Source organism: Ctenopharyngodon idella, chromosome 22 (genome assembly GCF_019924925.1).
Source record: "Ctenopharyngodon idella isolate HZGC_01 chromosome 22, HZGC01, whole genome shotgun sequence".
NCBI classification, from domain to species: domain Eukaryota; kingdom Metazoa; phylum Chordata; class Actinopteri; order Cypriniformes; family Xenocyprididae; genus Ctenopharyngodon; species Ctenopharyngodon idella.
The window spans coordinates 18,566,533-18,593,891 of NC_067241.1; the positions used below are offsets into that span (position 1 = coordinate 18,566,533).

At 37.0% G+C, this 27,359-nt stretch overlaps 2 protein-coding genes across 2 annotated transcripts; both read right to left on the reverse strand.

Moving 5' to 3' along the window:
• Positions 1 to 1,953: 1,953 nt before the first annotated feature.
• pfkma (phosphofructokinase, muscle a) lies at positions 1,954 to 15,565 on the reverse strand. Its single transcript, XM_051881024.1, has 22 exons — positions 15,391 to 15,565; positions 14,336 to 14,409; positions 14,165 to 14,242; positions 13,305 to 13,494; positions 11,508 to 11,673; positions 11,363 to 11,407; positions 10,980 to 11,088; positions 9,017 to 9,112; positions 8,803 to 8,895; positions 8,513 to 8,638; positions 8,283 to 8,347; positions 8,106 to 8,169; positions 7,862 to 8,008; positions 5,479 to 5,549; positions 5,306 to 5,393; positions 5,059 to 5,211; positions 3,717 to 3,881; positions 3,564 to 3,625; positions 3,340 to 3,451; positions 3,173 to 3,272; positions 2,771 to 2,876; positions 1,954 to 2,673 (listed from the first exon to the last, which is right to left on the reverse strand). The coding sequence occupies exons 1-22, from the start codon at positions 15,479 to 15,481 to the stop codon at positions 2,520 to 2,522; spliced, it is 2,355 nt and encodes a 784-aa protein (XP_051736984.1). The 5' UTR covers positions 15,482 to 15,565; the 3' UTR covers positions 1,954 to 2,519.
• Positions 15,566 to 17,072: 1,507 nt separating this feature from the next.
• Positions 17,073 to 27,134, reverse strand: troap (trophinin associated protein). The gene is made up of 18 exons (XM_051879535.1): positions 26,985 to 27,134; positions 26,737 to 26,810; positions 24,619 to 24,838; positions 23,722 to 24,229; positions 23,472 to 23,602; positions 23,273 to 23,321; positions 23,055 to 23,194; positions 22,881 to 22,944; positions 22,393 to 22,502; positions 22,241 to 22,304; positions 19,934 to 20,064; positions 19,793 to 19,853; positions 18,982 to 19,049; positions 18,803 to 18,898; positions 18,604 to 18,711; positions 18,204 to 18,507; positions 17,567 to 17,727; positions 17,073 to 17,464 (listed from the first exon to the last, which is right to left on the reverse strand). The coding sequence occupies exons 2-18, from the start codon at positions 26,790 to 26,792 to the stop codon at positions 17,390 to 17,392; spliced, it is 2,346 nt and encodes a 781-aa protein (XP_051735495.1). The 5' UTR covers positions 26,793 to 26,810; positions 26,985 to 27,134; the 3' UTR covers positions 17,073 to 17,389.
• Positions 27,135 to 27,359: the final 225 nt, after the last annotated feature.

Genomic DNA, 27,359 nt, shown 5'->3' on the forward strand with positions numbered 1-27,359 from the left:
AGCGCCCCCTTGAATGGGCTCCAAAATCTTGGCCATATATCAAACATGCTTGCATGTATTAGTATGAAACTCGGTACCTCATCGGGCCGAACAACTTTCGCGCTCTGAGTTATACGCCAGCTCAACAGGAAGTCAGCTATTATGGGTTGTTTGAAAAACGCATGCTCTGGAATTTGATATACTCCTCATAGGCGATTATTCCAATCACCACCAAACTCGGTCAGCATGAAGTCGAGACACTGATGGTGTAAAATTGCCAGCGGATTTTTGATATCTCAAACGGTTTGGTCGTGGCGAGGCAACGAATTTATGGCGAGAGAAGAAAGACAGAAAATGTGTTATAACTTTATCATACATTGATTGATTTTTATGAAACGTCGGCTGTGTGTTTGTTGTAGGAGTCCAATCACATGGATGTGACTATTGTGAGTCAAAGTTATAGCGCCACCAACTGGCAGTAGGAAGTGTGTCAATTTCAAAATGCTTTGAGATCACCCTCTTACTTTTACCCAATTTGCTTCAGACTTCATGAGTGTAATGTCAATACACAGCAGATGTAGACCTGTGAATGTATTTGTGATATCTTAAATATTGTTGCCATGGCAACACTTCAAACTTTAATAATATTCTTGAGTGTTTTTGAGGCTCTTAACATTGCATGAAACTCAACACACACATCAATATTGTTGACCAGTAAACATTGGCAAAGCCTTAGATACGGGTGTGGTGGAGGGGCTCAGTAGCGCCACCTTTTGACAAAAATTGGGGGGTTAATTTTACCTACAGTCACCAAACTTGGTACACATATTGTTCTCATTAAGCTGGACAACTTTCTAATTTACAGTCATTAGCTCCGACCAACAGGAAGTCAGATATTTTGGTTTGAATGTGGATTTTTTGAATAATTATGCTCTCATTTTTTATGTACTGCTCTTTGGGGATTCATGAAATCGCCATCAAACTTTCTGAACATGATGACAAGACACTGAAGATGCTAAATTGCAAACAATTTTAGGATATCTTGAATGGTGTTGCCATGGCAAGGTTTTAAAGTAAGAACAAAAAGACAAACAAAAAAAGTCTCATATTTACCAACCAGTTAATTATACTCCCTTTATTTCCATATATAATAAAACAAATATTATAAATAAACATATTTTAATATATTTTTTAATTTCAAGAAGTATGTAAGCAGATAACTGCTCTTTGGTTAAAATAATTCAAATAGTATTCAAATGTCATATACAGAATAAGCACTAGAGGGCAGCAAATATCTATTTTTAAACAGGGTTGAAAAAACATCTGGCTTCAGTACACTGTTTACAGTTATAAAAGCTTTTAGTTACTATTACATTAGAATTTATATATTTAGAGATGATCAAAGACTAATTCTTGTCTAATTATCCGTGACACTTTTAATTGTTTAGAAAAATATATAAAAAACCTTAAGACAAATACTGGACTTAGATTAACACTGGACTTAGAAAATTTTGAGCTGCGAAAGATAACTTTGCACTCATTTCAAAGTGACCTATGACATGAAATTCATCTCATTTTAAATGGATGTAGCTGTTGTGGTTCACGATCATAGTGGCACCAGCTGGCTGCCGTAAATGTGGCGTATTCAAACAACTTTGACAAAGTTCTTTTCCATTTACCCAGTTTAAATTCATATTGCCCGCCGTGTGCAGTTGCTCTAGAATCACAGAGGTTGGCGGTGCCACCGAGTTTGGGCCCGCCATCGCTGCTTGCAGCTATATTTTCCATTCGATAGTCAATATGAAAATTTTGCCATCATTTACTCAGTTTCATCTCATTCCAAACCCATCACTTTCTTGTGTGGAACACAAAAGATGTTAGGCAGAATCACTGACAGCCTCAATTTTATGACATCTTTTTCTATACAATAAAAGTAACTGATGAGAGAGAGTGACTGAAATAATTTAAACGCCATTAGAATAGTATTATTTTATTCAGATATTGACAGACAGTCTTGCTGCTTCCCCCCAAAATACAGAGGTGCTTTAACAGGCAGACACTAACCAATCAAAGGCTCTTCAATCAGAAAAATTGTAGGCCTAAAGTTTAAGAGTGTAAAGGAGCATTTCACTAAACTGGTGATTATTGTTATAATCTGAGGATGAGAAAGAATAAACATACTGAAGATTATCTATTCATGACTGACATCTGGTGGTGAACATGATTCTTTGATTGGAGACTTGTAGGAAAGTTTCTTTGTTAACAGGAAAGTCACTATATACTCTTTTAGTCAGAATTAAAATATAGATATAATATAATAAAGAAAACCAAGGGCATTTAATAATATTATTATTTTAATTTGCATATTGCAATACAGTATTACCATAAATACTATAAATACAAACAAAATGAAGGAATAAGACACAGACAGGTTAACAAATAATTCTAGAAGTAGATACATTCATGATCACCCGTCACTTCACACGTTTGTTAAGATGCTGTGTGTAGTCACATCTGTCTGTCCTCATTTTTTCTTATGATTACTTTGTGACGGTCATTTGCACTGGATGCTTCTTGTTTATGACATGCTCCATAAGAGTTTGTTCAGAGGTGTCCAGACTAATCTTGTACTTGGCCAAGATCTTCATAATAGGCCTCAGCTTCAACCACCACTGGCTCTTAGGAATACGGTGTCTGGGGGAAAGAGATAAGAGACTGAGTTTTTGATACTGTAATGAAATAGTGGGTCACAAACTTCATCTAATGGCACGTGATAATGGAAGATTCTTACTCGAAATCTGTCTCTTCTTTCAATTCAGCCAGAGGCTGTAACACCAGTCCTCTCTTCCTCATGCCCAACACACACGCAGAGTCTGGGTTGTTAGCAAAGATTCGCCCTGTACAGACAGACAAGTCATTGTCACAAAATAATATTTTTATTTTTTTTATTTTCCAAAATTCTTACTGGCTCCAAAATTGTATATTACATTAAATCTTCCACTAAGAAAAATTAACCCATTCGACTGTACAAAACAACTGGCCAAAAAGAACACAACAATTACAACAATTTTACAGTAATATTAATATTGCATTTGTATGAAACAAGAGAGCGATGTGATATGAGCGACATGAAAGCAGCAGTGGTTTCGAACTGAAGAACAGCAAATATAAGGAATATCAGATTATTTCTCACCATGTCTATAACACTCCTTCAGCTTCTCAGTCAGCCAGAGAACAGCCTTAGCACCCATCTTGGTAGCAAAGTTTCTGTCAAAAGGTGTCGGGGTCCCACCCTATAAAGAGAGTGTTTATGAGACAAAATACTTAAAAACAGCTGCTAATAAATAAAAAACATCTAACCTGCTGCATATGGCCGAGGACATTCTTCCGGCAGTCAAAAACACCCTTTCCCTCCTCTGAATACAGGTTGAAGATGAAATCAGTGGTGTAGTTGGAACTGCAGTTTTCATTTCTACAAGAACATTTAAAGGTGTTTATTCATGTTCTACTATTATTTGCTGTAGCAACTGATGCATGAAAAAGATGCTGTTTTTAGTTATTCCACCTCAAAGGTAAAAACAGACCTGAGAATTAGGCCTCTCTTAACAGTGGTCTTCATCTTCTGAACAAGATGTTCCACATTAGCCTGTAAACATGAATTATTTGGAGAAATTCAAACAGAACACTTCCGTTTTGAGTCCATTATCTTTGCTATTTGTTCTGAGTTGCACGTTTACCTCTAAGTCACGAATGCCAAATTTCTCTTCATATATGTAGGCAGCATCAGCTCCTGCAGAGAGAGCAGACATGGTGGCCAGGTAGCCGCAGTATCCTCCCATAGTCTCGATGATGAACACGCGCCGCTTGGTTCCCGCCGCAGACTGCTTGATCCTGTCGCAGGTCTACAAGGAGCCTCGTGTGAGGACATATACTGGGGACGCACCAGTATTACAATTCTGGCCAATGCTAATAAGCTGATAATTATTTTTTTGTGTTAAGTTCAATAACTGATAAAATGCCTGTTGTGTCTTGTTATTTTAATGCAATAAGTCCATTAAGGCATCACAGCCTCATAATGTACATTATGTAAAATAGATATTCATTTTGAGATTTGCTAAAGATTACATTTAAAGGGTTAGTTCACCCAAAAATGAAAATTATCCCATAGTTTACTCACACTCAAGCCATCCTAGGTGTGTGTGATTTTCTTCTTTCAGCCAAATACAACACAAGTTATATTAAATAATATTCTGGCTCTTCAAAGCTTTATAATGGGAGTAACTGAGATTTTGAAGCCCAAAAAAGCGCATCCATCCATCCATCCATCCATCAAAAAAGTAATTCATACAGCTCCAGGGGGTTAATAAAGGCCTTCTGAAGCAAAGCGATTCGTTTTTATAAGAAAAATATCCATATTTGTGATCCTGGACCACAAAACCATTCACACGGGTATATTTGTAGAAATAGCCAACAATACATTGTATGGATCAAAATTATCGATTTTTCTTTTATGCCAAAAATCATTAGGATATTAAGTAAAGATCATATTCCATGAAGATATTTTGTAAGTTTCCTACCATAAATATATAAAAAAATTATTTTTGTGAGTGGATATGCATTTCTAAGGACTTCATTTGGACAACTTTAAAGGTGATTTTCTCAATATTTTGATTTTTTTGCACCCTCAGATTCCAGATTTTCAAATATTTGTCCTATCCTAACAACCAAACATCAATGGAAAGCTTATTTATTGACCCTTATGACTGGTTTTGTGGTCCAGGGTCACATTTATAACTTTATAAATTAGAAACACTGGCTTCCGTACACAAGTTGAGTTTCGGTGGAAGACTGAACTTTGACCTGATGCATGATAATTTTCATTTTTGGGTGAACTAACCCTTTAAGTAAAATCAAAATATATAGATAAATAAATACATAACTAAATATATATATTTTTTTTTTTAAAAAAGAAAAAAAAAAGAATTAATTCATTTAAAACACTGACTGATAATCAGTATGGAGGTACTGATATACTGTACATCCCTAAAATGCAGGCCGTGTGTGTGCTGTGTCTCTAACCGCAGTGATGGTGTTCAGGGCGGTGTCGGCTCCGATGCTGAAGTCTGAGCCGGGCACATTGTTAGATACGGTAGCAGGAATGATCACCATGGGAATACACAGCTCTTCATACTTCTCTCTGCCTTGAACCATCTCTAGTCCACCCGAAAATGCCTGAAAATGGAAATGTGAAGACAGCAGTTTTAATGTGACCTGAACAAAATGTGGACAGAATAGGACATGGACATTATATAATTTCGTCACTTGCCTCGAAACCACCAATGATGACCAGAGCGTGAATATTGTACTTGGCAATATTCAAGCTGATCTCCTCCATGTACTTTCCAGGTAACCCTCTGCATAAACAGAAAAATATTGAAATGTTTTCATGTATTGCAGAACTTATAAATGATGTTAAAGAACATCTGAAGTGATCAGTACCTTTTGGTTCCCAACTCAGAACCACCTTTCCCTGTCCAGTCTCCAACAGTGTTCCAAGTGATGGGTTCAATCTAAACATTACGTTAGACAGGACATGACGACACTACAGAGGCTTTCTAAAACCCTCACAATGGATTCTACAATGGATTCTACAACAGCTACTGGACAGAGTGATTTTTTTAATATTTTTTTTTTAAGAAATTACTACTTTTATTCAACAAGGATGCATTTAAATGTTCAAAATTGCAAGACAGACTTCTATTCTATTCCACATAAATGCTGTTTTTTGAACTTTCTATTTCTAAAGGTATCCTGAAAAAAATGTATCACAGTTTTCACAAAAAAATATTACGTGGCACAATAATAACCCAGTAAACTCAGAACATTCCCCTAACGTTAGTATTTGGTTCCCGTTTGTTTTGGGGGTTTTTCTGAGAACAAAAAATAACGTTCTGAGAACGTTCTTTTTAGGTTTTATTTTTTGCAACCATAAAACAGCATTCCCAGAACATTGCAGGAAAGTTATTTTTAAATAACCTAAAAATAACAGAGAACATTCTCTAATGGTTATTTTAGGTTATTATTTTTATAACTAACTATTTAGTTTTAAATTAGTTTAATACAGCATTTGTAGACATTATACAGCATCATGTAGACATTAGGTCAATCAAAATGATCAGATAAATCCAAATTTATAGTTAATATATTAGTGTGAAAAGCACAGAAATCATAAATTCGTATTTTTTTAAATCTTCCTTTACTGCGCCTCTGATGAGCATGCGCTTCTCCAGCATGTGCTTTCACAGACAGACGCGATTGTGTAATTTAAAAAATTAAAGGTCATTTCGTAATAACATATTATAACGTTCGCCTAACCTCTTCACTCAGATGTCATCACCCCGCTGTAGGTCAGTAATCATCCAGCACACCCGTACAGTACAATCGGTATGGAAGATGGATCTGTATGGATGCCTAATCATATTAATCAAACCAAAACTTGTTTTTTTATTGTTTAATTCATAAATATTCCGAAGACATCAACCATCATATGGAAGCTTAAATGAGATTAAATTTGTCCATTAATATGTAAGATTTTCACATTATATTTCTTCAGCACCATATAACGACTTCAACACATTCTATGGGTTTTAAAATATGTTAGTTTAAAAAACAAACAAAAAAAAAACGTACGTTCTAGGAACGTTAGAATAACATTATGGGAAAGTTAAAATAACACTAGAATAACATTTTACAAACCAAAAACTAACGTAATGGTAACGTTAGAGTAACGTTAGAATAACGTTTTGCAAACCAAAAACATTCTGGGAATGTTATAATAACATTATGGGAACGTTAAAATGACGTTAGAATAATGTTCTACAAACCAAAAACTAACGCTCTGGGAACGTTATAATAACATTATGGGAACGTTAAAATAACGTTAGAATAATGTTCTACAAACCAAAAACTAACGTTCTGGGAACATTATAATAACCTTATGGGAATGTTAAAATAACCTTAGAATAACGTTCTACAAACCAAAAACTAACATTCTGGGAACGTTAGAATAATGTAATGGGAACATTAAAATAACGTTGGAATAACGTTTTACAAACCAAAAACTAACAGTCTGGGAACATTAGAATAACGTAATGGGAACGTTAAAATAACATTAGAATAATGTTCTACAAACCAAAAACTAACGCTCTGGGAATGTTATAATAACGTAATGGGAACATTAGAGTAACGTTAGAATAACGTTCTACAAACCAAAAACTAACATTCTGGGAACGTTAGAGTAACGTTATGGGAATGTTAGAGTAATGTTCTACCAACCAAAAACTAACGTTGTATTTCCGTTAAGAAAACTTTCCTGGTTAACCAAAAACAAACCATAAAAAATTAATGTTCTGGGAACCAAAATATAACGTTCTGGGAATGTTAAAATAACATAATTGGAACGTTAGAGTAACGTTTTACAAACCAATAACTAACATTCTATTTCTGTTAAGAAAACTTTCCAGGTTAACCAAAAACAAACCATAAAAAAATAACGTTCTGGGAACCAAAAATTGTTAGATGGGAACAAATGTTTCTTGAGCACCAAATCAGCGTATTAGAATGATTTCTGCAGGATCATGTGACCCTAAAGAGTCTGGAGTAATGATGCTGAATATTCAACTTTGCCAGCACAGGAATAAATTAAAATAAATTAAAATAGAAAACAGATGTTTTTAATTGTAATATGTAGTATTGTTATATTCCACAATATTACTGTTTGTACAGTATTTTTGATCAATCAAGCAGCCTTGGTCACAATAAGAGACATCTTTCAAAACCATTAAAATTTTGAAACGCTACTCGATTCATTTATGTTGCTTACCTTCGCCTGAGCCAGACCCTCAAAGCCATCATGAACCGCCAGCATGTTGTGACCCTGGATGATCCCGATCCTGACCGCTGTCCGGACAGCTGCGTTCATGCCAGCGCAGGGAGCACCCACGTTCAGAATAGCCACATTAATGTTACTCTGGCGAATTAAAAGGCGAACAAAGAAGAATGACAATAAATGGATGAATTAAAAGTAACACGCAGTTTAATTCCCCCACATTTTTGAATCTCCTCACCTTTGTCGCCGGGGGGCGCACATGAGCCAAGAGTTTATATGTGTTCCAGTTATTCTCAAAACTCCTGCACAGACAGACGCAGACATATCACTGAATACTAATACAATACATGTTAACAATGCTAACAATAATAATAATAAAGAGAGATAGAGAGAAAAGTTAAATTTCTGAACAAACCTTCCCCTGAGTTTTACAGCATCGTCAAAACGACCCTCTTTCATTGCAACAGTGACATCCTTGGTCTTTATAATGAAGAAGAATTAGAATTTTGGGGATCATGAAAACAATATATACACTCTCAGAAGAAAAGGTTCTATATAGAACTTTAAAGGGTTCTGTCAGATGCTTCATATAGGAGTTTCTATCATGGGATCATTTTTTGGGATCAAACATGTATGCATACACACCACTTGCACACACTCCATCAGCGGGAGTCGGACAGCCTGGTTTCCAGAGAGACTGACCACACAGGCAGGAGTTTCTGGAGTGGCTTCTAGCAGAGCCATTACAGCCTCCACACCCATCCTACTGCCCTGATATACAACAGACACGCACATTTAAACTCTTATGAAGTAAAAAAGGCTGAATATACAAAATGGAAAAGTGAGAAAATGTGAAGTAGAGCTGGAACAATGCATCAACGTATTCGATTACGTCGACGCGCCGTTTCAGACCACATGTGAAGGGGGGGACTCACTAGCACTCTGTCAAAAGCTGAGGGGGTGCCACCTCTCTGCACATGCCCGAGGATAGTGGCACGGGTATCAAAGCCCAGCCTCTTTGTCACTAGCTGAATGAGAACAGATAAACATAATCAAAACGCATTTATAGACGTTATAGCCGTTACACCACTATACTAGAACATCTCTTTCAAGAGCATGGGTGGTTTAGTAAGTTAAGAATTAAGTTACATCTTTTAGCTGGTCACAGGTGATTGGCTTCCCTTCTTTATTGATCGCTCCCTCAGCCACAATGATCACATTTAGACGAGAACCTGCATTTCTGGTCTGTTTGAGGAGAGACAAAATTATGAATCATTATCAGTACTATGTTTTGTGTTCCAGTAACAAGATAATAATACCAAGATATTGTAAGAAAATGTTGAATTAAAGGTGCAGTATGTAGGATTTCTGTCCGCTAGAGGTCGCTAGAGGCCTATTCAAAACAAAGGCGTAGCTTGATGACGGCAAGTTTGAGTGTGGAATCTTGGGACATGTGGTCTTCACCTCACAGCCGGTGGAAAAGAATCGGGATAGGACACGGGAAGAAATCATGTTCATGGATGCGATTATTAACGTTACTGTAGTCTGAAGCAGAGCAGGACCGAGTGTTGTGGGAGCTAAACGAGGCCGCTGGAGCGATTGCGCAACACACGCCTCACGAGCAGCGGGACTTTTATTTTGCCGCAGTCGCCGGCGCCGCTTCCGCTTTTCCGGTCATGAGTATGAGGTAACACAGCTCTGTTTATCATATTAGATACATTTGAGCGTGTTGAAAATGATGTTATAACGTTACTCTGTGCGTTCACTCGGCGGCTGCTGTGAGACACTGTTACACACTGCAGTAAGATAGATCGATTTTAGATTATCATATTAAATGCTGGATGGCTTGTGTTGATAAATGTTGATAAAATAGTGATGACAATGACAAAATAGTGTTTTTCTCTGAGGCATGGTAAAGCATGGTACTCGCAAAAAATCAAGAAAATTTGATTTAAACAATAAGACTAAATGTGTTGAGCTATATAACAATAATTAGTTTTCGGTCTATAAATAAATCAAAACAGTTGTTTCCTTGTCTATTAAAACATGTAAATATTAAAGCGTCTTTGGTGTTTCCATGGTTTCTACAAAATAAACCGGAAACCGAGGGTAACGCGGGTATGACGCAATTGACAGGCGACTCCTCACACGTCCCGGAGCCTTGGTTAAAATTGCAATTTTCTCACGATTTACAAATAGTTGCAAACATTTGGTATATTGTAAGTACTCAAGTGAACAAAATATATAACACTGGCCTAGTGGTTCTTGGATATTTTACTGCAAAAATCTTACATATTACACCTTTAAGCTATTTTTAATGCCTTATAGGTAAAATTTTTTTGTTTTTTAAATCTTGATTTAAGCACAAAACTTACTACATCTGGTTAGATTTATGCTTAAAACTTCTTCTGAAATCAAGACTTATTATTTTACAGTTTCACTTTTCTGGTAAATTTACACTATACTGTTCAAAGGTTCAGGCTCAGTACAATTTCTTTTAAAGAAATGAATAGTTTTATTCAGTTAGGATGCATTAAACTGATCAAACGTGACAGTAAAGATATTTAAATAATAATAATAATTATAAAAAAACAAAAAAACATTTCAAATAAAAAAAAAACAAACTTTCTAGTCATCAAAGAATCCTGAAAAAAAAATTACAGTTTCCACTAAATATTAGGCAGCAACTGTTTTTAACACTGATAATAATCATAAATGTTTCTTGTTTCAAATCATCATATTAGAATGATTTCTGAATGATCATGTGACACTGAAGACTGGAGTAATGATGCTGAAAATTCAGCTTTGACATCACAGGGATAAATTACATTTAAAATTAAATATAAATAAAATTGAAAAGAGTTATTTTTAATTGTAATAATATTTCACAATATTGCAGTTTTTATGATCAAATAAATGTGAGCTTAATAGACTTTTTTTCAAAAACATTAAAAAGTCTTAGCAGTCCCAAACGGTTAACTATTTTAAGGGCTCATTCACACAGAATGCGTTTTTGATTTGAAAAACGTGAGACGCAGGCAGTGGAATGGGGAAAAACACAAGGTCTCGAGTCGCGTTTTTTAAAAGTTGTGTGTTGTCTATTGCTTTGTACCTCAGTCAGTCTTCTGCACAAGTGCTCCTCCCACCCGTCATCTGGGGGCATCTCAGGAATAAACACCCAGTCAGCTCCACATGCAAGAGCAGTAATCAGAGCTAGGTAACTGAAACACACACACACACACACACACACACACACACACACACACAGATGTATTTAACAACTCATGGGAAATGCACGCTCTGTTTCAATTAATTAAATGAGAGATTCCTGCATCTAAACCATCTAGGTGTTAGGGGGTCTGGTTTTGCTCTGGATTTGGGTCTTACAAGTTCTGTTCTCGACTCCGGTTTGATTGTATACATGCTCACTTCAGTGTATAAGCAAACACACACACACACACACACACACACACACACACACAAGCACATTCTTACCCACAGTGCCTCCCCATGACCTCCATGATGAAAGCACGTTGGTGGCTGTGGGTGAGAGCAGAGGTCAGAATCACAGTTTAGGATCAAATGTCTACACAAAATAACATGTATTACAGACATTTGACCAGTTACACTTATTTGTGACCTTTGTGCTGTTGTGGTGATACTGTCCACCACCTCGATGATGCGATGTAGGGCAGAGTCTGTGCCGATGGTCATGTCCGTTCCGCAGAAGTCATTGTCGATAGAGCCAACCATACCCACAATATTCAGATGAGATGAAGCCTTGGCCTGTTCCTTGGTGATCTTACCTGTGTGCAGATGGACAGTTCAGTTTACACTACTGTCCAGAAGTTTGGGGTCAGTAAGATTTTTTTTATTTCAAAGAAATGAATGGATTAAATAGATCAAAAGGGACAGTACAGACATTTATAATGTTACAAAAGTAAAATAAATGCTGATCTTTTGAAATTTCTATTCATCAAAGAAACCTGAAAATACAATGTATCACGGTTTTGGGATGTGCTGAAGTCTCCTCCAGCACATCCCAAAGACTTTCAATGAAATTAAGGTCTGAACTCAGAGGTGCCAATTCATGTGTGAAAAATGATTCTTCATGCTCTTTCACAACTATTCTTTCATAATTTGAGCCTGATGAATCTTGACATTGTCATCCTGGAATATGGCCATGATGTGTGTTCCTACATGAAGAAATGAAAAGCTACACACTCCATCTTTAAGGGTTAAAGAGTTAGTTCACCCAAAAATGAAAATAATGTCATTTATTACTCACCCTCATGCCATTCCACACCTGTAAGACCTTCGTTAATCTTCGGATCGCAAATTAAATTGTTGAAATCCGATGGCTCAGTGAGGCCTGCATAGCCAACAATGACATTTCCTCTCTCAAGATCCATTAATGTACTAAAAACATATTTAAATCAGTTCATGTGAGTACAGTGGTTCAATATTAATATTATAAAGCCACGAGAATATTTTTGTGCACCAAAAAAACAAAATAACGACTTATATAGTGATGGCCGATTTCAAAAACACTGCTTTATGAAGCTTCGGAGCGTTATGAATCTTTTGTGTCGAATCAGCGGTTTGAGCGCCAAAGTCACGTGATTTCAGCAGTTTGGCGGTTTGACATGTGATCCGAATCATGATTCGACACAAAAGATTCATAACGCTCCGAAGCTTCATGAAGCAGTGATTTGAAATCGGCCATCACTATATAAGTCGTTATTTTGTTTTTTTTTTGGCACACCAAAAATATTCTCGTGGCTTTATAATATTAATATTGAACCACTGTACTCACATGAACTGATTTAAATATGTTTTTAGTACATTAATGGATCTTGAGAGAGGAAATGTCATTGCTGGCTATGCAGGCCTCACTGAGCCATCGGATTTCAACAAAAATATCTTAATTTGTGTTCCGAAGATGAATGAAGGTCTTACGGGTGTGGAACGACATGAGGGTGAGTAATTAATGACATTATTTTCATTTTTGGGTGAACTAATCCTTTAAAAGAACCGTTGCCAAACATAACATGCTAGAAACATAATAATTACTGTAATAATGATCTAAACCACTCTAAACCATTTGCCTATTTAAATCCAAACAGCAACTTTTCTTGGCTGGGAAATGTATTTCACAATATTATCAAATAAAGAGCATAAGAGACTTCTTTCAAAATCATTAAAGAATCTTCCCGACCCCAAACTCTTGAACAGTGGTGCATCTCTGATCAGGGTTTCTGTGGTAGTGTATATACGGGATAATGCAAAATGAACCCTGACAGGGTGATATTGTGCAGACAGTAAAGAAAAATAGTAAAGAATAGGGATTCCCACCTTTAAGCCATGAAATAAATTATGTTTGCACTATTTAATGTGTTTCAATAAATTGTTTCGATCAGTACAGATCGTTATTTACCTTTGCTGACTAGATCTTTCAGCAAGTCATTCCACTCTGTACGAAATATGTTGGCACCGGTCAAACTGCCGTCGCCACCGATTACACAGAGGTTAGTGATGGCCAGCTTGACGAGATTGTAGGCAGCCTTCAAACGCCCATCCCTGGTCTGGAAATCCTTACAGCGGGCACTGCCAATGACTGTACCACCCTTCAGACAGACAGAAAGAAAGCAGACAATCAGGACACTACATAAAGAATAGTGCACATAAAAGAAAAACTTATCTTAATATCAACATCACTGACCAACAACAGTGTCATCTTTAATGAGTTTCAGTAGGGATTCACAGTATTTAGACCACCATATCAGTATCGGCTGATATATGTTCATTTTTAATGTTATCGTTATGGGCCTGATAAGAAAATTTGGCTGATAAACTGCATTAAAGCCGATAAATAATGGATGGATGTCCTTCAGCTAAGACACTTCAGATGGTTTTGAATTGCTTGAAATATGATTGAAATCACTTCAAAAAGGAAAATACAGTAAGTGCAACATGTACAGCACAAGTCTGTCATATAGGCTACATAATATTATAATGAGAATTGTGTGATTGGGACATGGCTTTTAACGGTGAGACTTTAAAAATGATATAAAAATTTTGATTTAGATTTATCTGCCAATATATCGGTTATCAGCTTTCAAATATATAGAATTATCGGTTATCAGTATTGGCCAAAATTTTCATATCGGTGCATCCCTAAGTTCCCTAAGCATATTTTTTTCTTTTGGCAAATGAGTAGTTGTTTTGTATTAGTATTGAACTAAAAACCCTGTAACTGAATGTAATAAATTCTATCATCTGACAGTACAGGCTCACCAGCTGTAGCATCATGGACACACTCTCCCATGTAGCGGGACGGATGTGATCCCCTCCGTCAACCAATCCCTGATAGCCCTGCACACAGTGAACAGACATGACATTTAACAACACTGTTAACTGATATTGTCATGGACACTTTTGTTTTTATTCTTATAAAGGACAATATACCTCATGGACAAAGAAGACTTTGGCTCCAGTGTAAAGACCAACCCTGACAGTGGCCCTCACTGCTGCATTCATCCCTGCAATAGACAAGAAAACCGCTGTCTGTTCTTATATCATAATCATATCTTTAACACACAGAGCTACACAGGGCTACTGGGAAAGTAAAGAGAGGCACCTCACATGACATTTCTTCCCACAGATTGTGGAATTATGTGAACAAGAGTGTCTGAGATAACTTAATTCTGCAGCTCAACACTAAAGCTGAAGGTGTTCAGATCGTGTTGAGTACAGAAACGCCACTCAGTGTCTCTAGTTTCAACAGTGAGCAGCTGTGGAAGAGCCTGCTACTCTCCATAACCTCATGTCATTTCAGAAGAAGGTCACTGGAGATAAAATTAGCCTTCAATTATGTAAATAGGTAGACGGGATACAAGAGCTACAGGCTAAAGCTAAAGGCTACAAGAGTATTGACCTTAATGGACCAGAGTTGAGCCAATCAAAAGACTACAGAAGATTTATTTTTGTCCGTGCATTTTGTGTTCCTTTCTGCTTCTGAACATGTATTTAACTCATTTAATTGTAAATTAATTTATGCATTTGTGTGGTATTTATTGTGTCTTCCAATTGCTATATTCAATTCCTTGCAATATTCCAGATAGATTCTTTTTAAGTTTTTGTTTATTTCTTTATTGTTTTTGTGATAATTTAATTTTAAAGTTCATCAAGTGTTTATTTCCAGTTGTTTTAAACCATAGAGAACAATAGGATGACAGCTCAGTTAAATGAATGAAAGCACAATTTATTCTTAGCAGTTGATGGACTGCCTTTGAGCATAAAAATTGTAAAATATGAAAAATATAGTATATACAAAAGGTGTCTATAAAAATGTGAATAACTTTACCATATCTGATCAGAGAACCTCTTTTGCATTAAGTATACTACAAAAATTGCACCAAATGAATTATGATCTAATTATCCATGCAGGAAATTTTTTTTACCACCCTCTTGGAAACCACCATAGGGACTAACACAAAATCTAAGAGGGGATCATTACTTACCCTGGGCATCACCACCTGACGTCAGTACAGCAATGGCCCGTCCAACCCCCATGTTTGTTGGGTCCACACCAGTTGTGTTTACTTTTGACATAGTTCAGGGATTCCAGAAATTGGTGGCAGAGGGAACTGGAAAAGGAGGCAAATGAAAGACGTGCTAGTGCCGTCTCTGAAAGCAAGGGCTTCAGAAAGACGGGTTTAATAAGACAGTGTTTGAGAGGTTTGTGCCCACCCCCTGGATTTCATTTCACAAACACAGACACCGCAGACACACCCCCCCTGACTCAGCTAAATATAAAGTATCAACTTGAATTACACAGCAAAGGTTGCAGGTGTAATAAATTAAAAAAAAACTTATCAAGTTTGCCATGTGTCACTGTCACTTAGTCTTAATGTTCTGTTTTATTTGAATATTTATTTATAAGTTTATTTAAATGTGGCTTTGAGAAAAAAAAAAAGCAAGATTTTACGTTATTTAATTTGTAAAATATTTTCAGAAATTTAGATCTCCTTCACAAAATCCTTAACAGCATCATACACTTCAGTATTTTAAAGCTGCAATTATATATATATATATATATACATATACAGTTGCAAGAAAAAGTATGTGAACCACTTGCAGAATCTGTGAAAATGTGCAAAATTTTAACAAAATAAGAGAGATCATACAAAATGCATGTTATTTTTTATTTAGTACTGTCCTGAGTAAGATATTTTACATAAAAGATGTTCACATATAATCCACAAGACAAAAAAAAAAAAGCTGAATTTATTAAAAATGACCCAGTTACGGATGAATCCCGGTTTTCACTGTACAGGGCAGATGGCAGACAGCGTGTATGGCGTCGTGTGGTGAGCGGTTTGCTGATGTCGACGTTGTGGATCGAGTGGCCCATGGTGTCGGTGGGGTTATGGTATGGGCAGGTGTATGTTATGGACAATGAACACAGGTGCATTTTGAATGCACAGAGATACTGTGACGAGATCCTGAGGCCCATCGTTGTGCCATTCATCCACGACCATCACCTCATGTTGCAGCATGATAACGCACGGCCCCATGTTGCAAGGATCTGTACACAATTCCTGGAAGATGAAAACATCCCAGTTCTCGCATGGCCAGCATACTCACCGGACATGTCACCCATTGAGCATGTTTGGGATGCTCTGGATCGGCGTATACGACAGCGTTTTCCAGTTCCTGCCAATATCCAGCAACTTCGCACAGCCATTGAAGAGGAGTGGACCAACATCCCACGGGCCACAATCAACAACCTGATCAACTCTATGCGAAGGAGATGTGTTGCATTTGGTGGTCACACCAGATACTGACTGGTTTTCGGACCCCCCCAATACAGTAAAACTGCACATTTTAGAGTGGCCTTTTATTGTGGCCAGCCTAAGGCACACCTGTGCAATAATCATGCCGTCTAATCAGCATCTTGATATGCCACACCTGTGAGGTGGATGGAGAAGTGCTCACTAACACAGATTTAAACAGACTTGTGAACAATATTCGAGAGAAATAGGCCTTTTGTGTACATAGAAAAAGTCTTAGATCTTTGAGTTCAGCTCATGAAAAAAGGGGGCAAAAACAAAAGTGTTGCGTTTATAATTTTGTTCAGTGTGTATATATATATATGTGTACATATGTGATGATTCAGGAAAAGAATGAACAAAACTTCATGTAGAACTGTGTTCATATATAGTTTTATTATACACTTTACACAAGAGACAAGCTGAAACCACACAGTGTTTCCATTCAGTGACAAATTCAGTGTAAAAATGATTAAAGTGTTCAATATACAAAGAGTTCAGTCATGTTGTCAACAGTGAATCCCATCAAACCTTGAATCTGTCCAAGACTTTGCTGCTTGTGGAATCTGTAACCAGTTACATCTAACTGTATGACAACATCAAAAGTGCAGATAGAAATACTTTTTCAGACAGTCTTACATAACTTTACACAGACTAACTCAAGAAATGTGCTGTGGGACATCTTCCTTTATGCTCTGATCGAGGAACCAGAAGGGACTGGATTCATGTGTACCAGCGAAGACAGGCCAATGGGTAAAAAACTCTGTAGAGAGGATAGAAATAACAAGATGCATCATCAACAGCTATTCAACTTGACAACCAGCTTAGTTTGTTGTGCACGATTCAGAACAGAATGATCACTCACGGTAGAGTCTTTAAACAGAAGTGTGGTGGCCACCGGGTTGCCACAGCGGGGCTGCAGCGGGCAGGACAGCAGGCGAGAGGTGTACGTAGCACATTCCTCATCCAGAATCATCTCCTCTAAAGGAGTATGACGTCGACGCAGAGCAGACACAGCGGTAGGAGCTACAAACAGAAGGAAACGCATTACCACCATAGCGGGAAACATTTGCACCACTACAAATGCTTAGTCTTCAGGATGTCTGCTTAAAGGGATAGTTCACCCAAAAATGAAAATTGTGTCATCATTTACTCACCTTCAAATCTGAATGAGTTTCTTTTTTCTGTTTAAAATAAAGAAGATATTTTAAAGAATGTTGGTAACCAGACAGCTGACGGTAGACATTGACTTCCAGAGTAGGAAAGAAAATACTATAGAAGTCAATGGCTACGTCAGCTGGCAACATTCTTCAAAATATCTTCTTTTGTGTTCAACGGAAGAAAGAAACTCACCGAGGGTGAGTAAATGATAGAATTTTTGGGTGAACAATCCCTTTAAGAATTATTTACAACACTGGAGAGATATGGTCATTTAAACACTGCGTGGTATAAGAAAACACAAAAAAGGTTAATTTTAGTTTCACTTTGGGTGACATGGTTACCTTTTGATTGGCTTTCTTTAGTCAGGTCTAAGGTAGGATTGATCTGTGATCCATTTCTTTCGTCTGATAACAGTGGTAGTGCATTATGGGATGTAGGCCGGTCTCCACAGAGCTGCAGAGGGCCACCTGCCCCAGTGGTCTTCAGAGTATCCTGAGATCGGTCTGATCCAAGTCTTGATGAGAAAACAATGACTGACCCTCGGTGTGCTGCTTGTATGAACGGCTGTGTTGTTTTCTTGTCTTTGTTCTCAGTGTGGGAATGATTTGAATCTGCATTTTCTTTCATTCTTGACTCAGATTCAGTCTACATGAGGAAAAGACAATGTGAGATTACTTTTAGACCATCAAAAAATTGGCCAGTGATGCATAAATCAATGTTTTATAGTTGAAGCAATCATACAGTTTGGTGAGTTTTCAGTAACTGTTGTGAAGTAACGTCATCTTGGTCTGTCTGGTCATCGTCCATCTGCTCTTGGTCCTCAAATAACCTTTGAACAACACCTTCGCCCTACAACACAATCAACACCCACTGTTAACCTGCCATTCTATCATGAAGATCAAATAAATGTCAAGGGTTCTGCATCATGGGCCTGTTTTACCTCATGGCACACCAAAAGTCCAATACTGGGGTCATGGGCTCCATGCAAACCTGGAGAGCCCCTTAAACTGGACTTTTGGGTGGTACAGAGCTTCCTCTGTAAATAGAAACAGTAAACATTAGCCTGAGATAGTTTCAAAACAAAACAAAAAATACAAACCAAGACAAGAGAACACTCACCGTAGACTGTGGTTTGGTGTTTGCAACCCGCTGCGGTGTCCATTTCATCACTGGGGTTCTGTTTGCACCTGCACCACAGCAGAGAATGTGAGGATGAAAGCATGATGTTGAAGGAGAAGAAACACTGGAGAGTGGCTGTTTCTATCCAAAGTTGCAAATTTAACTTATGTGCAAAATTGGAATATTGTATAAAACATTTGTGAATAAAGCAGCATTTCCATCCCATGTGTTCAAGAGAAAACAGTCACTTCCTGGTTAACTGGTGCAAAATATCTGTAACAAGAATGGAAGTTACTGCAATCGGGGAAGCCACTAACTCTTTTTTCCTACATCATACATCATATAAATGACTTGCGTCTCAGAGCGCACAGACAAAACACAATAATGCTGTCATGTTATCTTGCGTTCAGATGTCTGGTGTTTGGAATGCAATCATGTGAGACGCTTCTGGGAGGGAATTAATCCAAATCATTTTGTTGACAGACTTTGGCTAGGGCATTTCAGAATGATCAAACCAACATTTGAGATGCTGTGCGATGAAATTGGTCCACTGGTTAGTCCAGTTATCCAATCACATCCACTGCTGAGGCAAAGTCGCGTAAGTTTTTTGTGGCGCATCGAGGGATTTATTAGGTAATGTGTTTCCATCATAATTTATGCATATTTCTTATTGGAACAAAAATTATCCACACATACGTTTTTTTATGCACATTTTTAGAATTAATGCACATCTTGATGTTTCCATGATGTTTTTAATGCAAAATGGACATTAAAAAAATAGGTGGATGGAAACATAGCTAGTGAATCTTACACTTAGATGCTGCTGCTGTGGTGGCTTCTGGTTTATTCTTCTTCACCGGGACTCTCTGGGCCTGAGATATAAAGTTACATTAGTCAAAACAACTTAATTTTAGCACACAACTGGAAGTTGAATCACTCTGAGCAGACTCACAGAATAAATGGAGGTTCCTCTACCAGTGGGACAGGTTGAAACCCGGGGCGTTGCTCCAGCAGCCCTCACACCTTCATTCAGCAGAATACTGCGCAGGGCTGCAGGGTCAGGGGAGAAGGACACAGCACTTCCTAAAGGAGCACATGACATTCATATCAATCTTATGGGATAAAACAAATACAGTGCTCAGCATAAATGAGTACACCCCCTTTGAAAAGTAACATTTTAAACAATATCTCAATGAACACAAAAACAATTTCCAAAATGTTGACAAGACTGAGTTTTATATAACATCTGTTTAACTTATAACATGAAAGTAAGGTTAATAATATAACTTAGATTACACATTTTTCAGTTTTACTCAAATTAGGGTGATGCAAAAATGAGTACACCCCAAAACTACTACATCTAGTACTTTGTATGAACTCCATGATTTTTAATGACAACTCCAAGTCTTCTAGGCGTGGAATGAACAAGTTGGCGACATTTTGCAACATCTATCTTTTTCCATTCTTCAAGAATGAGCTCTTTTAGAGACTGGATGCTGGATGGAGAGTGATGCTCAACTCGTCTCTTCAGAATTCCCCATAGGTGTTCGATCGGGTTCAGATCAGGAGCCACTGAATCACTTTCACCCTGTTCTTCTTCAGAAATCCAGCAGTGGCCTTAGATGTGTGTTTAGGATCATTGTCATGTTGGAAAAGTGCACGATGACCAAGGGCACGGAGTGATGGTAGCATCTTCTCTTTCAGTATAGAGCAGTACATCTGTGAATTCATGATGCCATCAATGAAATGCAGCTCCCCGACACCAGCAGCACTCATGCAGCCCCACATAAGGACACTGACACCACCATGTTTCACTGCAGGCACCATACATTTTTCTTTGAAGCCATCAGTTCCAAAAACATTCATCTTGGTCTCATCACTCCAGAGTATAGAGTCCCAGTAGTCTTCATCTTTGTCAGCATGGGCCCTGGCAAACTCTAGGAGGGCTTTTTTGTGCCTGGGCTTTAGGAGAGGCTTCTTTCGTGGACGGCACCCATGCACGCCATTCCTCTGCAGTGTACGCCGTATTGTGTCACGGGAAATAGTCAACCCAGTTTGGCTTTCTACTTCTTCAGATAACTGCAGTGAACTTGCATGCCGATTTTCTTCAACCCTTCTCATCAGAAGACGCTCCTGTGGAGGTGTTAACTTCCGTGGACGACCTGGACGTCTCTGTGAGATGGATGCAGTTCCATCTTTTTTACATTTTTGTACCGCTTTTGCTACAGTATTCTGACTGATAAGTAAAGCTTTGCTGATCTTCTTGTAGCCTTCATCTTTCTGGTGTAAAGAAATTATTTTCTTTCTCAGGTCTTGTGTCATTTCTCTTCCATGTGGTGCCATTGCTGACAGCATGAAATGGGAAGGGGTTTTAACACCCTTTTATAGTCATCTGTCTGCTGGACACCTGTGTAATGAAGAATTAGACTCACCTGTGCTTGAATTCTTGTTAAATTAGACATTTGTAGCCTAAAGTTTAGCTTTGCTCCAGAGACTTTCAGTGGGGTGTACTCATTTTTGCATCACCCTAATTTGAGTAAAACTGAAAATTTTGTTCTCTAAGTTATAATATTAACGTCACGGTTAATAATATAAGTTAAACAGATGTTATATTAAACTCAGTCTTGTCAACATTTTGGAAATTGTTTTTGTGTTCATTGAGATATTGTTTAAAATGTTACTTTTCAAAGGGGGTGTACTCATTTACGCTGAGCACTGTATATGTACCATATATAACAGCATATACAGTACAAAAATGTGGGGTCGGTAAGATGTCTTTGAAGGAAATCTATATACACTAAGGCTACATTTATTTGATCAAAAATACAGTAAAAACAGTAATTTTGTAAAATAATTACAATAATTTACTATTTGAATATATTTTAAAATTTTATTTCTGTGATGCAAAGCTGAATATTCAGCATCATTACTCCAGTCTTCAGAGTCACATGATCCTTCAGAAATTATTCTAATAAGCTGATTTGCTGCTCAAGAAACATTTCTTATTATTATTATTATTATTATTAATGTTGAAAACAGTGCTGCTTTATCTTTTTGTGGAAACCGTGATACATTTAAGTATTTTTTTTTTTTTTTTTATGAATAGAAAGTTCAATGGAACAGCATTTATTTGAAAGATAAATCTGATAAATGTAATGCATCCTTATTGAATAAAATACTAATTTATTAAAAATTAACCGACCCGGACTTTTGAGCAGCAGTGTATATTCACTTCATTAAATGCAAAATAAATGATTACCTGCAGAAGCTTTGACGGCAGCTGAATCATCTGTTTGAAGCTTCTTAACTGGTACTCTTTGAGCCTGAAGTGAACAAGACATTTCAAACCTTATTTTCTGGGAAGATTTTCAAATTCAAAATTTTAAGAAACCAATGGGAACTGAGTATTACAGAGTAAAAAGAAGTTCCTCTGCCTGTGAGGCAGGTCGGTGCATGAGGTGTTGCTCCATTGACCTGTAGAATATCACGGAGCACTGATGGATCAGGCGAGAAGGAACTTCCTGCAGGCACAAACCATACATAGATTAATGAATACAATTTTTGAGCATGTTTTTTTTTTTTTTTGGAAAGACATTAAAACCTTCATTAAACTGAAATGCATTCAAGTGATCAAAAGTGACAGTAAAGACATTTATAATGTTACAAAAGATTTCTACTTCAAATAAATGCTGATATTTTAAACTTTATTAAAGAAAAGAATATCAATAAAAAAACAATATTGAGCAGAACAACCTTATTTAACATTGACAATAAATGGTTTTTGAGAAGCAAATCAGTATATTATTATTATTTACTGTCCAAACTTGTGACTGGTAGTGTACATGACTAAACAGTCCTGCTAAAATCATTATGATGAAGAAAAATAGCAAAACACACACCTGTAGGGCTTTTGGCTTCTGCTGGAGCTTCTTTTTGAGTCTTTTTGACTGGCACTCTTTGAGCCTAAAGTGGACATGGTCATGTCGATTTCACAACTTATTCTGCTTAAATGGACCATTTAGAAGTAAAATATAATCACTGAGTGAACAGACATTTCACTGGACTGGACTCACTGAATAAATAGAAGTTCCTCTGCCAGTGGGACAGACTGATACTCTGGGTGTTGCTCCAACCTGCTCCTCCGGTCTCGTTCCATCACTCTGTAGGATACTACGCAGGGCCGACGGGTCAGGGGAAAACAGCCCAGCTTTGTCTTGAAATGAAAGGAGAAATAAAAAGCTCACCCTCTTTGATCGCTGAGAAAAGTAGGAGTCTTTAAAGGTGAACTAACCTGTGGTGACGTCAAAGCCATGATGACTCTTCTTCACAAATCTTTGAGGCTAAAAGATCAAAATACATGAGCACCAACTATCCAGGTACATACAGATTAACATTTAACATTTTAACACTGGAAAGACATCTGGCATGATCATTATGAAGGCTCAGCAAATATTTTGGTTTTATTATGGAGCTTTTCTACAATTTCTAACCACATGATTGGAGGTTCCCAGTCCAGGGGGGCAGGTAGATAAACGTGGCATCATGCATTGTGCTCCAACAACACTCGATCCCTCGCACGGAAGGACATTGCGCACAGCTGATGGAAGATTTGATGATGATCCTGTACTCATATGCACATATATCATATAAATAAAACAAAGAACCATGAACGCTGTTGAGACAATTTAAACATTGAACTGACTGACACAATAAGAAAATATCTGACATTATGCCACTCACCTTTAGTGTTTATATGGCTTTGTGTAGCTGATGGGACTGTCTGGAAACAGCACTTGTCCTTCGGTGCTTGATTATCAGATTTAACATCTAGTTTAAAGAGTGAAGGTTTACCGGAGTCTTCAGGAAGCTTAGGTTGTACAAGAGTGATGCTACCTAAACGTGAACTTAAATCAGTGTGACTGCAGCATCCGGATTCTTGTGAAGGTGGGTGAACATCAGCAGAGTCTTTATTTGATGCCACATATTCTACATGACCATCGGGCTGCAATCGCTGTGGCTTGTTGGCTGGAGCCCTGAGGACACCTGGTGTCACAGCCTTATGGCTCTGAGTTTCAGTTTTGGCACTTGGATTCAAGTTCTTCACTTTTGCCACAGATGTTAGTCGGGCAGAAGGCGTCAGGGGCGCTTTTCCTTGAGGAACGTCCGTGTTTCTCTGACTGCGTGAGCGTGACTGAGACAGATTGAAAGGAATGGGTTTGGTGCAGGTCCTTTTTTTCTGCACTTTACCCTGAGGACAAATGGAAAAGTAATCATTATTTATGCAGCACTGTTGTTATTGATAACTGAAACTAAAACTATTTAAAAAAAGTTGTTGGTAAATGAAATAAAGCTGAAATAAGATCAAATATACTTGTAAATACTAGAAGAAAAACAAATGAAACATTCAACTGAAAATGTTTAAGTTGAAGTACTAAAATTAGTAAAACTAAAATGAAGCTACATATAAAAAATAAAAAGCACAAAATTAATATTTTTAATTTAAAATTTTTAATAAATACTACAATAGTATATAAATAATACCAAAATAACACTTATGTGGTTGGACTTTTTTGGGGCATCAATTATTCCTTTAAAATTGCTTGGTAGACATTGTACTTTACTTTAGATTATCCTTACCGTAAGAGGCCTCTGTTCCCATCTGTTGTGACTGGGATTTTGGGAGAGCTCACTTAGAGCTGGTTGCAGAGATTTGGCGAGGACTGGAAGCCTGCTGACAGCTTTCAGTTTATTGACTCCTTTTCCAGTTTCAGCAGAAGCGTTGGGGTCCAGATTCTCAGATCCTCTTTTAAAGGAGGAAGCACCGAGTTTAGTCTTCAAATCCAGATTCATCAAGGTCCTAATTGCATTAAATAAAATGGATCAGAGATCAGTAAAACAGTTTATACAGATTTGATAATTGAATGATTTTTTTTTCCAGTAAATAAATTATTGTTTTTTAATTTATAAAAATAATTACAAAAAAATGAATATTGAATCATCATTAAAATAATGACAAAGAGGTACAAGATCCATTACAGTAATGAGAATTGAGGGCTTAATTGTCCTGAAAATAATGTTACAATGCAAAATAGGTAAAATATGATTTATTATTATTTTTTGGTGATCAACTTTTTATTGTTTTTACATAACAAATAACAACATAACATCAATTCAAGTAAAAAAAAAAAAAAAAAAAAGAAAGAAAGAAAAACAACAGACATATAATCAATTTACATTGCCAAGCATGAGTAGTGCTAGGTTTGGCCTTATCAATTCATGCTGTTGTACATTCACAGTTCACTATTTTAAAGGGTTAGTTCACCCAAAAATGAAAATAATGTCATTTATTACTCACCCTCATGTCGTTCCACACCCGTAAGACCTTCGTTCATCTTCAGAACACAAATTAAGATATTTTTGATGAAAACAACAACAAAATAACGACTTATACAGTGATGGCCGATTTCAAAACACTGCTTCAGAGCTTTGCGAATCGAATCAGTGGTTCGGAGCGCCAAAGTCACATGACTTCAGCAGTTTAGCCGTTTGATAGGAGATCCAAGTCACTGATTCAATTTGTAAAGCTCTGAAGCAGTGTTTTAAAATCACCCATCACTATATTGTTGAAAAGTCGTTATTTTGTTTTTTTTTTGGCACACCAAAAATATTCTCGTGGCTTTATAATATTAATATTGAACCACTGTACTCACATGAACTGATTTAAATATGTTTTTAGTACATTAATGGATCTTGAGAGAGGAAATGTCATTGCTGGCTATGCAGGCCTCACTGAGCCATCGGATTTCAACAAAAATATCTTAATTTGTGTTCTGAAGATGAATGAAGGTCTTACAGGTGTGGAACGACATGAGGGTGAGTAATAAATGACATTATTTTCAGTGTCATAGATTACTGACAACAGGACATTCCCAAAACATATGAAGAAAAGTACCTGATGATGTAGTATTACAGATATGGCAGGTTATTTGATTTATTATTTTTTTGCATTTAGTTTAACTTGATGTACTAAAATAATTAAAACTGAAATAAAATTGAATTAACTATAAACATTTAAAAAATAAAAATGACAAAATTACTAAAAACTTTAAGATTAAAATCAAAACACAATATAAAAATAAAAAAACAGAATATTAATAAAAACTATAATGGCATCTCAAAAATACTAAAATAACTGTTTGCGATGGACATTTCTTGACAGGTGTAGAGAGATTCACCCATATAATTATGAAATTACTTGCTGTATGGATTAAAGACATAAAGTGATAGTTCACCCAAACATGAAAATTCAGTCATCATTTACTCACTCTCAAATTGTTACAAACCTGTATCAATGTCTTTGTTCTGTTGAACACAAAGGAAGATATTTTGAAGAATGTGGGAAACTGAACAGTTTTGGGCCACCATTGACTTCCATAGTATTTTTTTTCTTACTATAGAAGTCAATGGTGTCCCAAAGCGGCCTGGTTACAAACTTTCTTCAATATATCTTCTTTTGTGTTCAGCAGAACAGAAATTTATACAGGTTTGGAACAACTTGAGGGCGAGTAAATGATGACAGAATTTATTTTTGGGTGAACTATCACTTTTTTAACAAATTGGCATTAAAAACAATGTTATTCTGAATCGTCCCTGTCGAATAATGAATTAAGGAAGTGATATTGTGACATTTAAATGCACTGGTTCTTGAAGGGTATAATCTGATATAAATATACTGTAAATGATCAGCTCACTTACCCTGCCTGATCCTGCTGACTTCTGTTCTGGGCTCTCAGAGGGCTCGAGGACGCCATCTCGAGAGGGTTCAGTGCCTGGAACAAGACGGGACTTGAGATTAATCACACAAATGTTCCTAATGTTCGCTTAATCATATATAACACTATAGCAATGTGAGTTACAACAGCAGAAAACTGCAAAGTAATATGCAGTACCTAGCTGTCATGTTTTCATGTGAATAAAACGGTTAGGCATATAATTTTACTAACCCACAAAGACGCACCAGGACCCGAGCTAAAAACTGCAGCTTCTTTTATGTTGTTTTCAAGCTACAGAACATTCCACATCAAGCCACTCTCCACCGGACCAGGCGAGAAGCTCACTGGTGTGTTGACTTCCGGAGTAATTTGTAAAAAGCGCGCATTTTGACTGGCTGACGGAGACGTGCCATCAGCCAATCGCTGACCGTCATTGCCACCACTATGGCAACAGAGATGCGGCTTTAAATCACGTGACTTCTTCCGTTTATTCCACTTTCATGGGCTCATTATTTTAAACGTCTGGCACACAATAGAAATATATATGGACCATGGAAAGAGACAAAGAAGCTAGTCGGCGGGTAAATGCTGAGTTGACCCACTAAC

What these genes read in the sequence shown, in the direction of transcription:
- pfkma (XM_051881024.1), bottom strand. Translation starts at nt 15,481, where the DNA reads ATGTCAAAAGTAAACACAACTGGTGTGGACCCAACAAACATGGGGGTT. An exon ending in CCTGTGACCAGCTAAAAGAT is followed by an intron (nt 8,896 to 9,016) that starts GTAACTTAATTC and finishes GTTCTCATTCAG; the next exon opens with CTAGTGACAAAGAGGCTGGG. An exon ending in TCATCATTGGTGGTTTCGAG is followed by an intron (nt 5,212 to 5,305) that starts GCAAGTGACGAA and finishes TTCCATTTTCAG; the next exon opens with GCATTTTCGGGTGGACTAGA.
- troap (XM_051879535.1), bottom strand. Translation starts at nt 26,792, where the DNA reads ATGGCGTCCTCGAGCCCTCTGAGAGCCCAGAACAGAAGTCAGCAGGAT. An exon ending in AAGCCATATAAACACTAAAG is followed by an intron (nt 23,603 to 23,721) that starts GTGAGTGGCATA and finishes ATATGAGTACAG; the next exon opens with GATCATCATCAAATCTTCCA. An exon ending in GACTTTTGGTGTGCCATGAG is followed by an intron (nt 18,712 to 18,802) that starts GTAAAACAGGCC and finishes ATTGTGTTGTAG; the next exon opens with GGCGAAGGTGTTGTTCAAAG.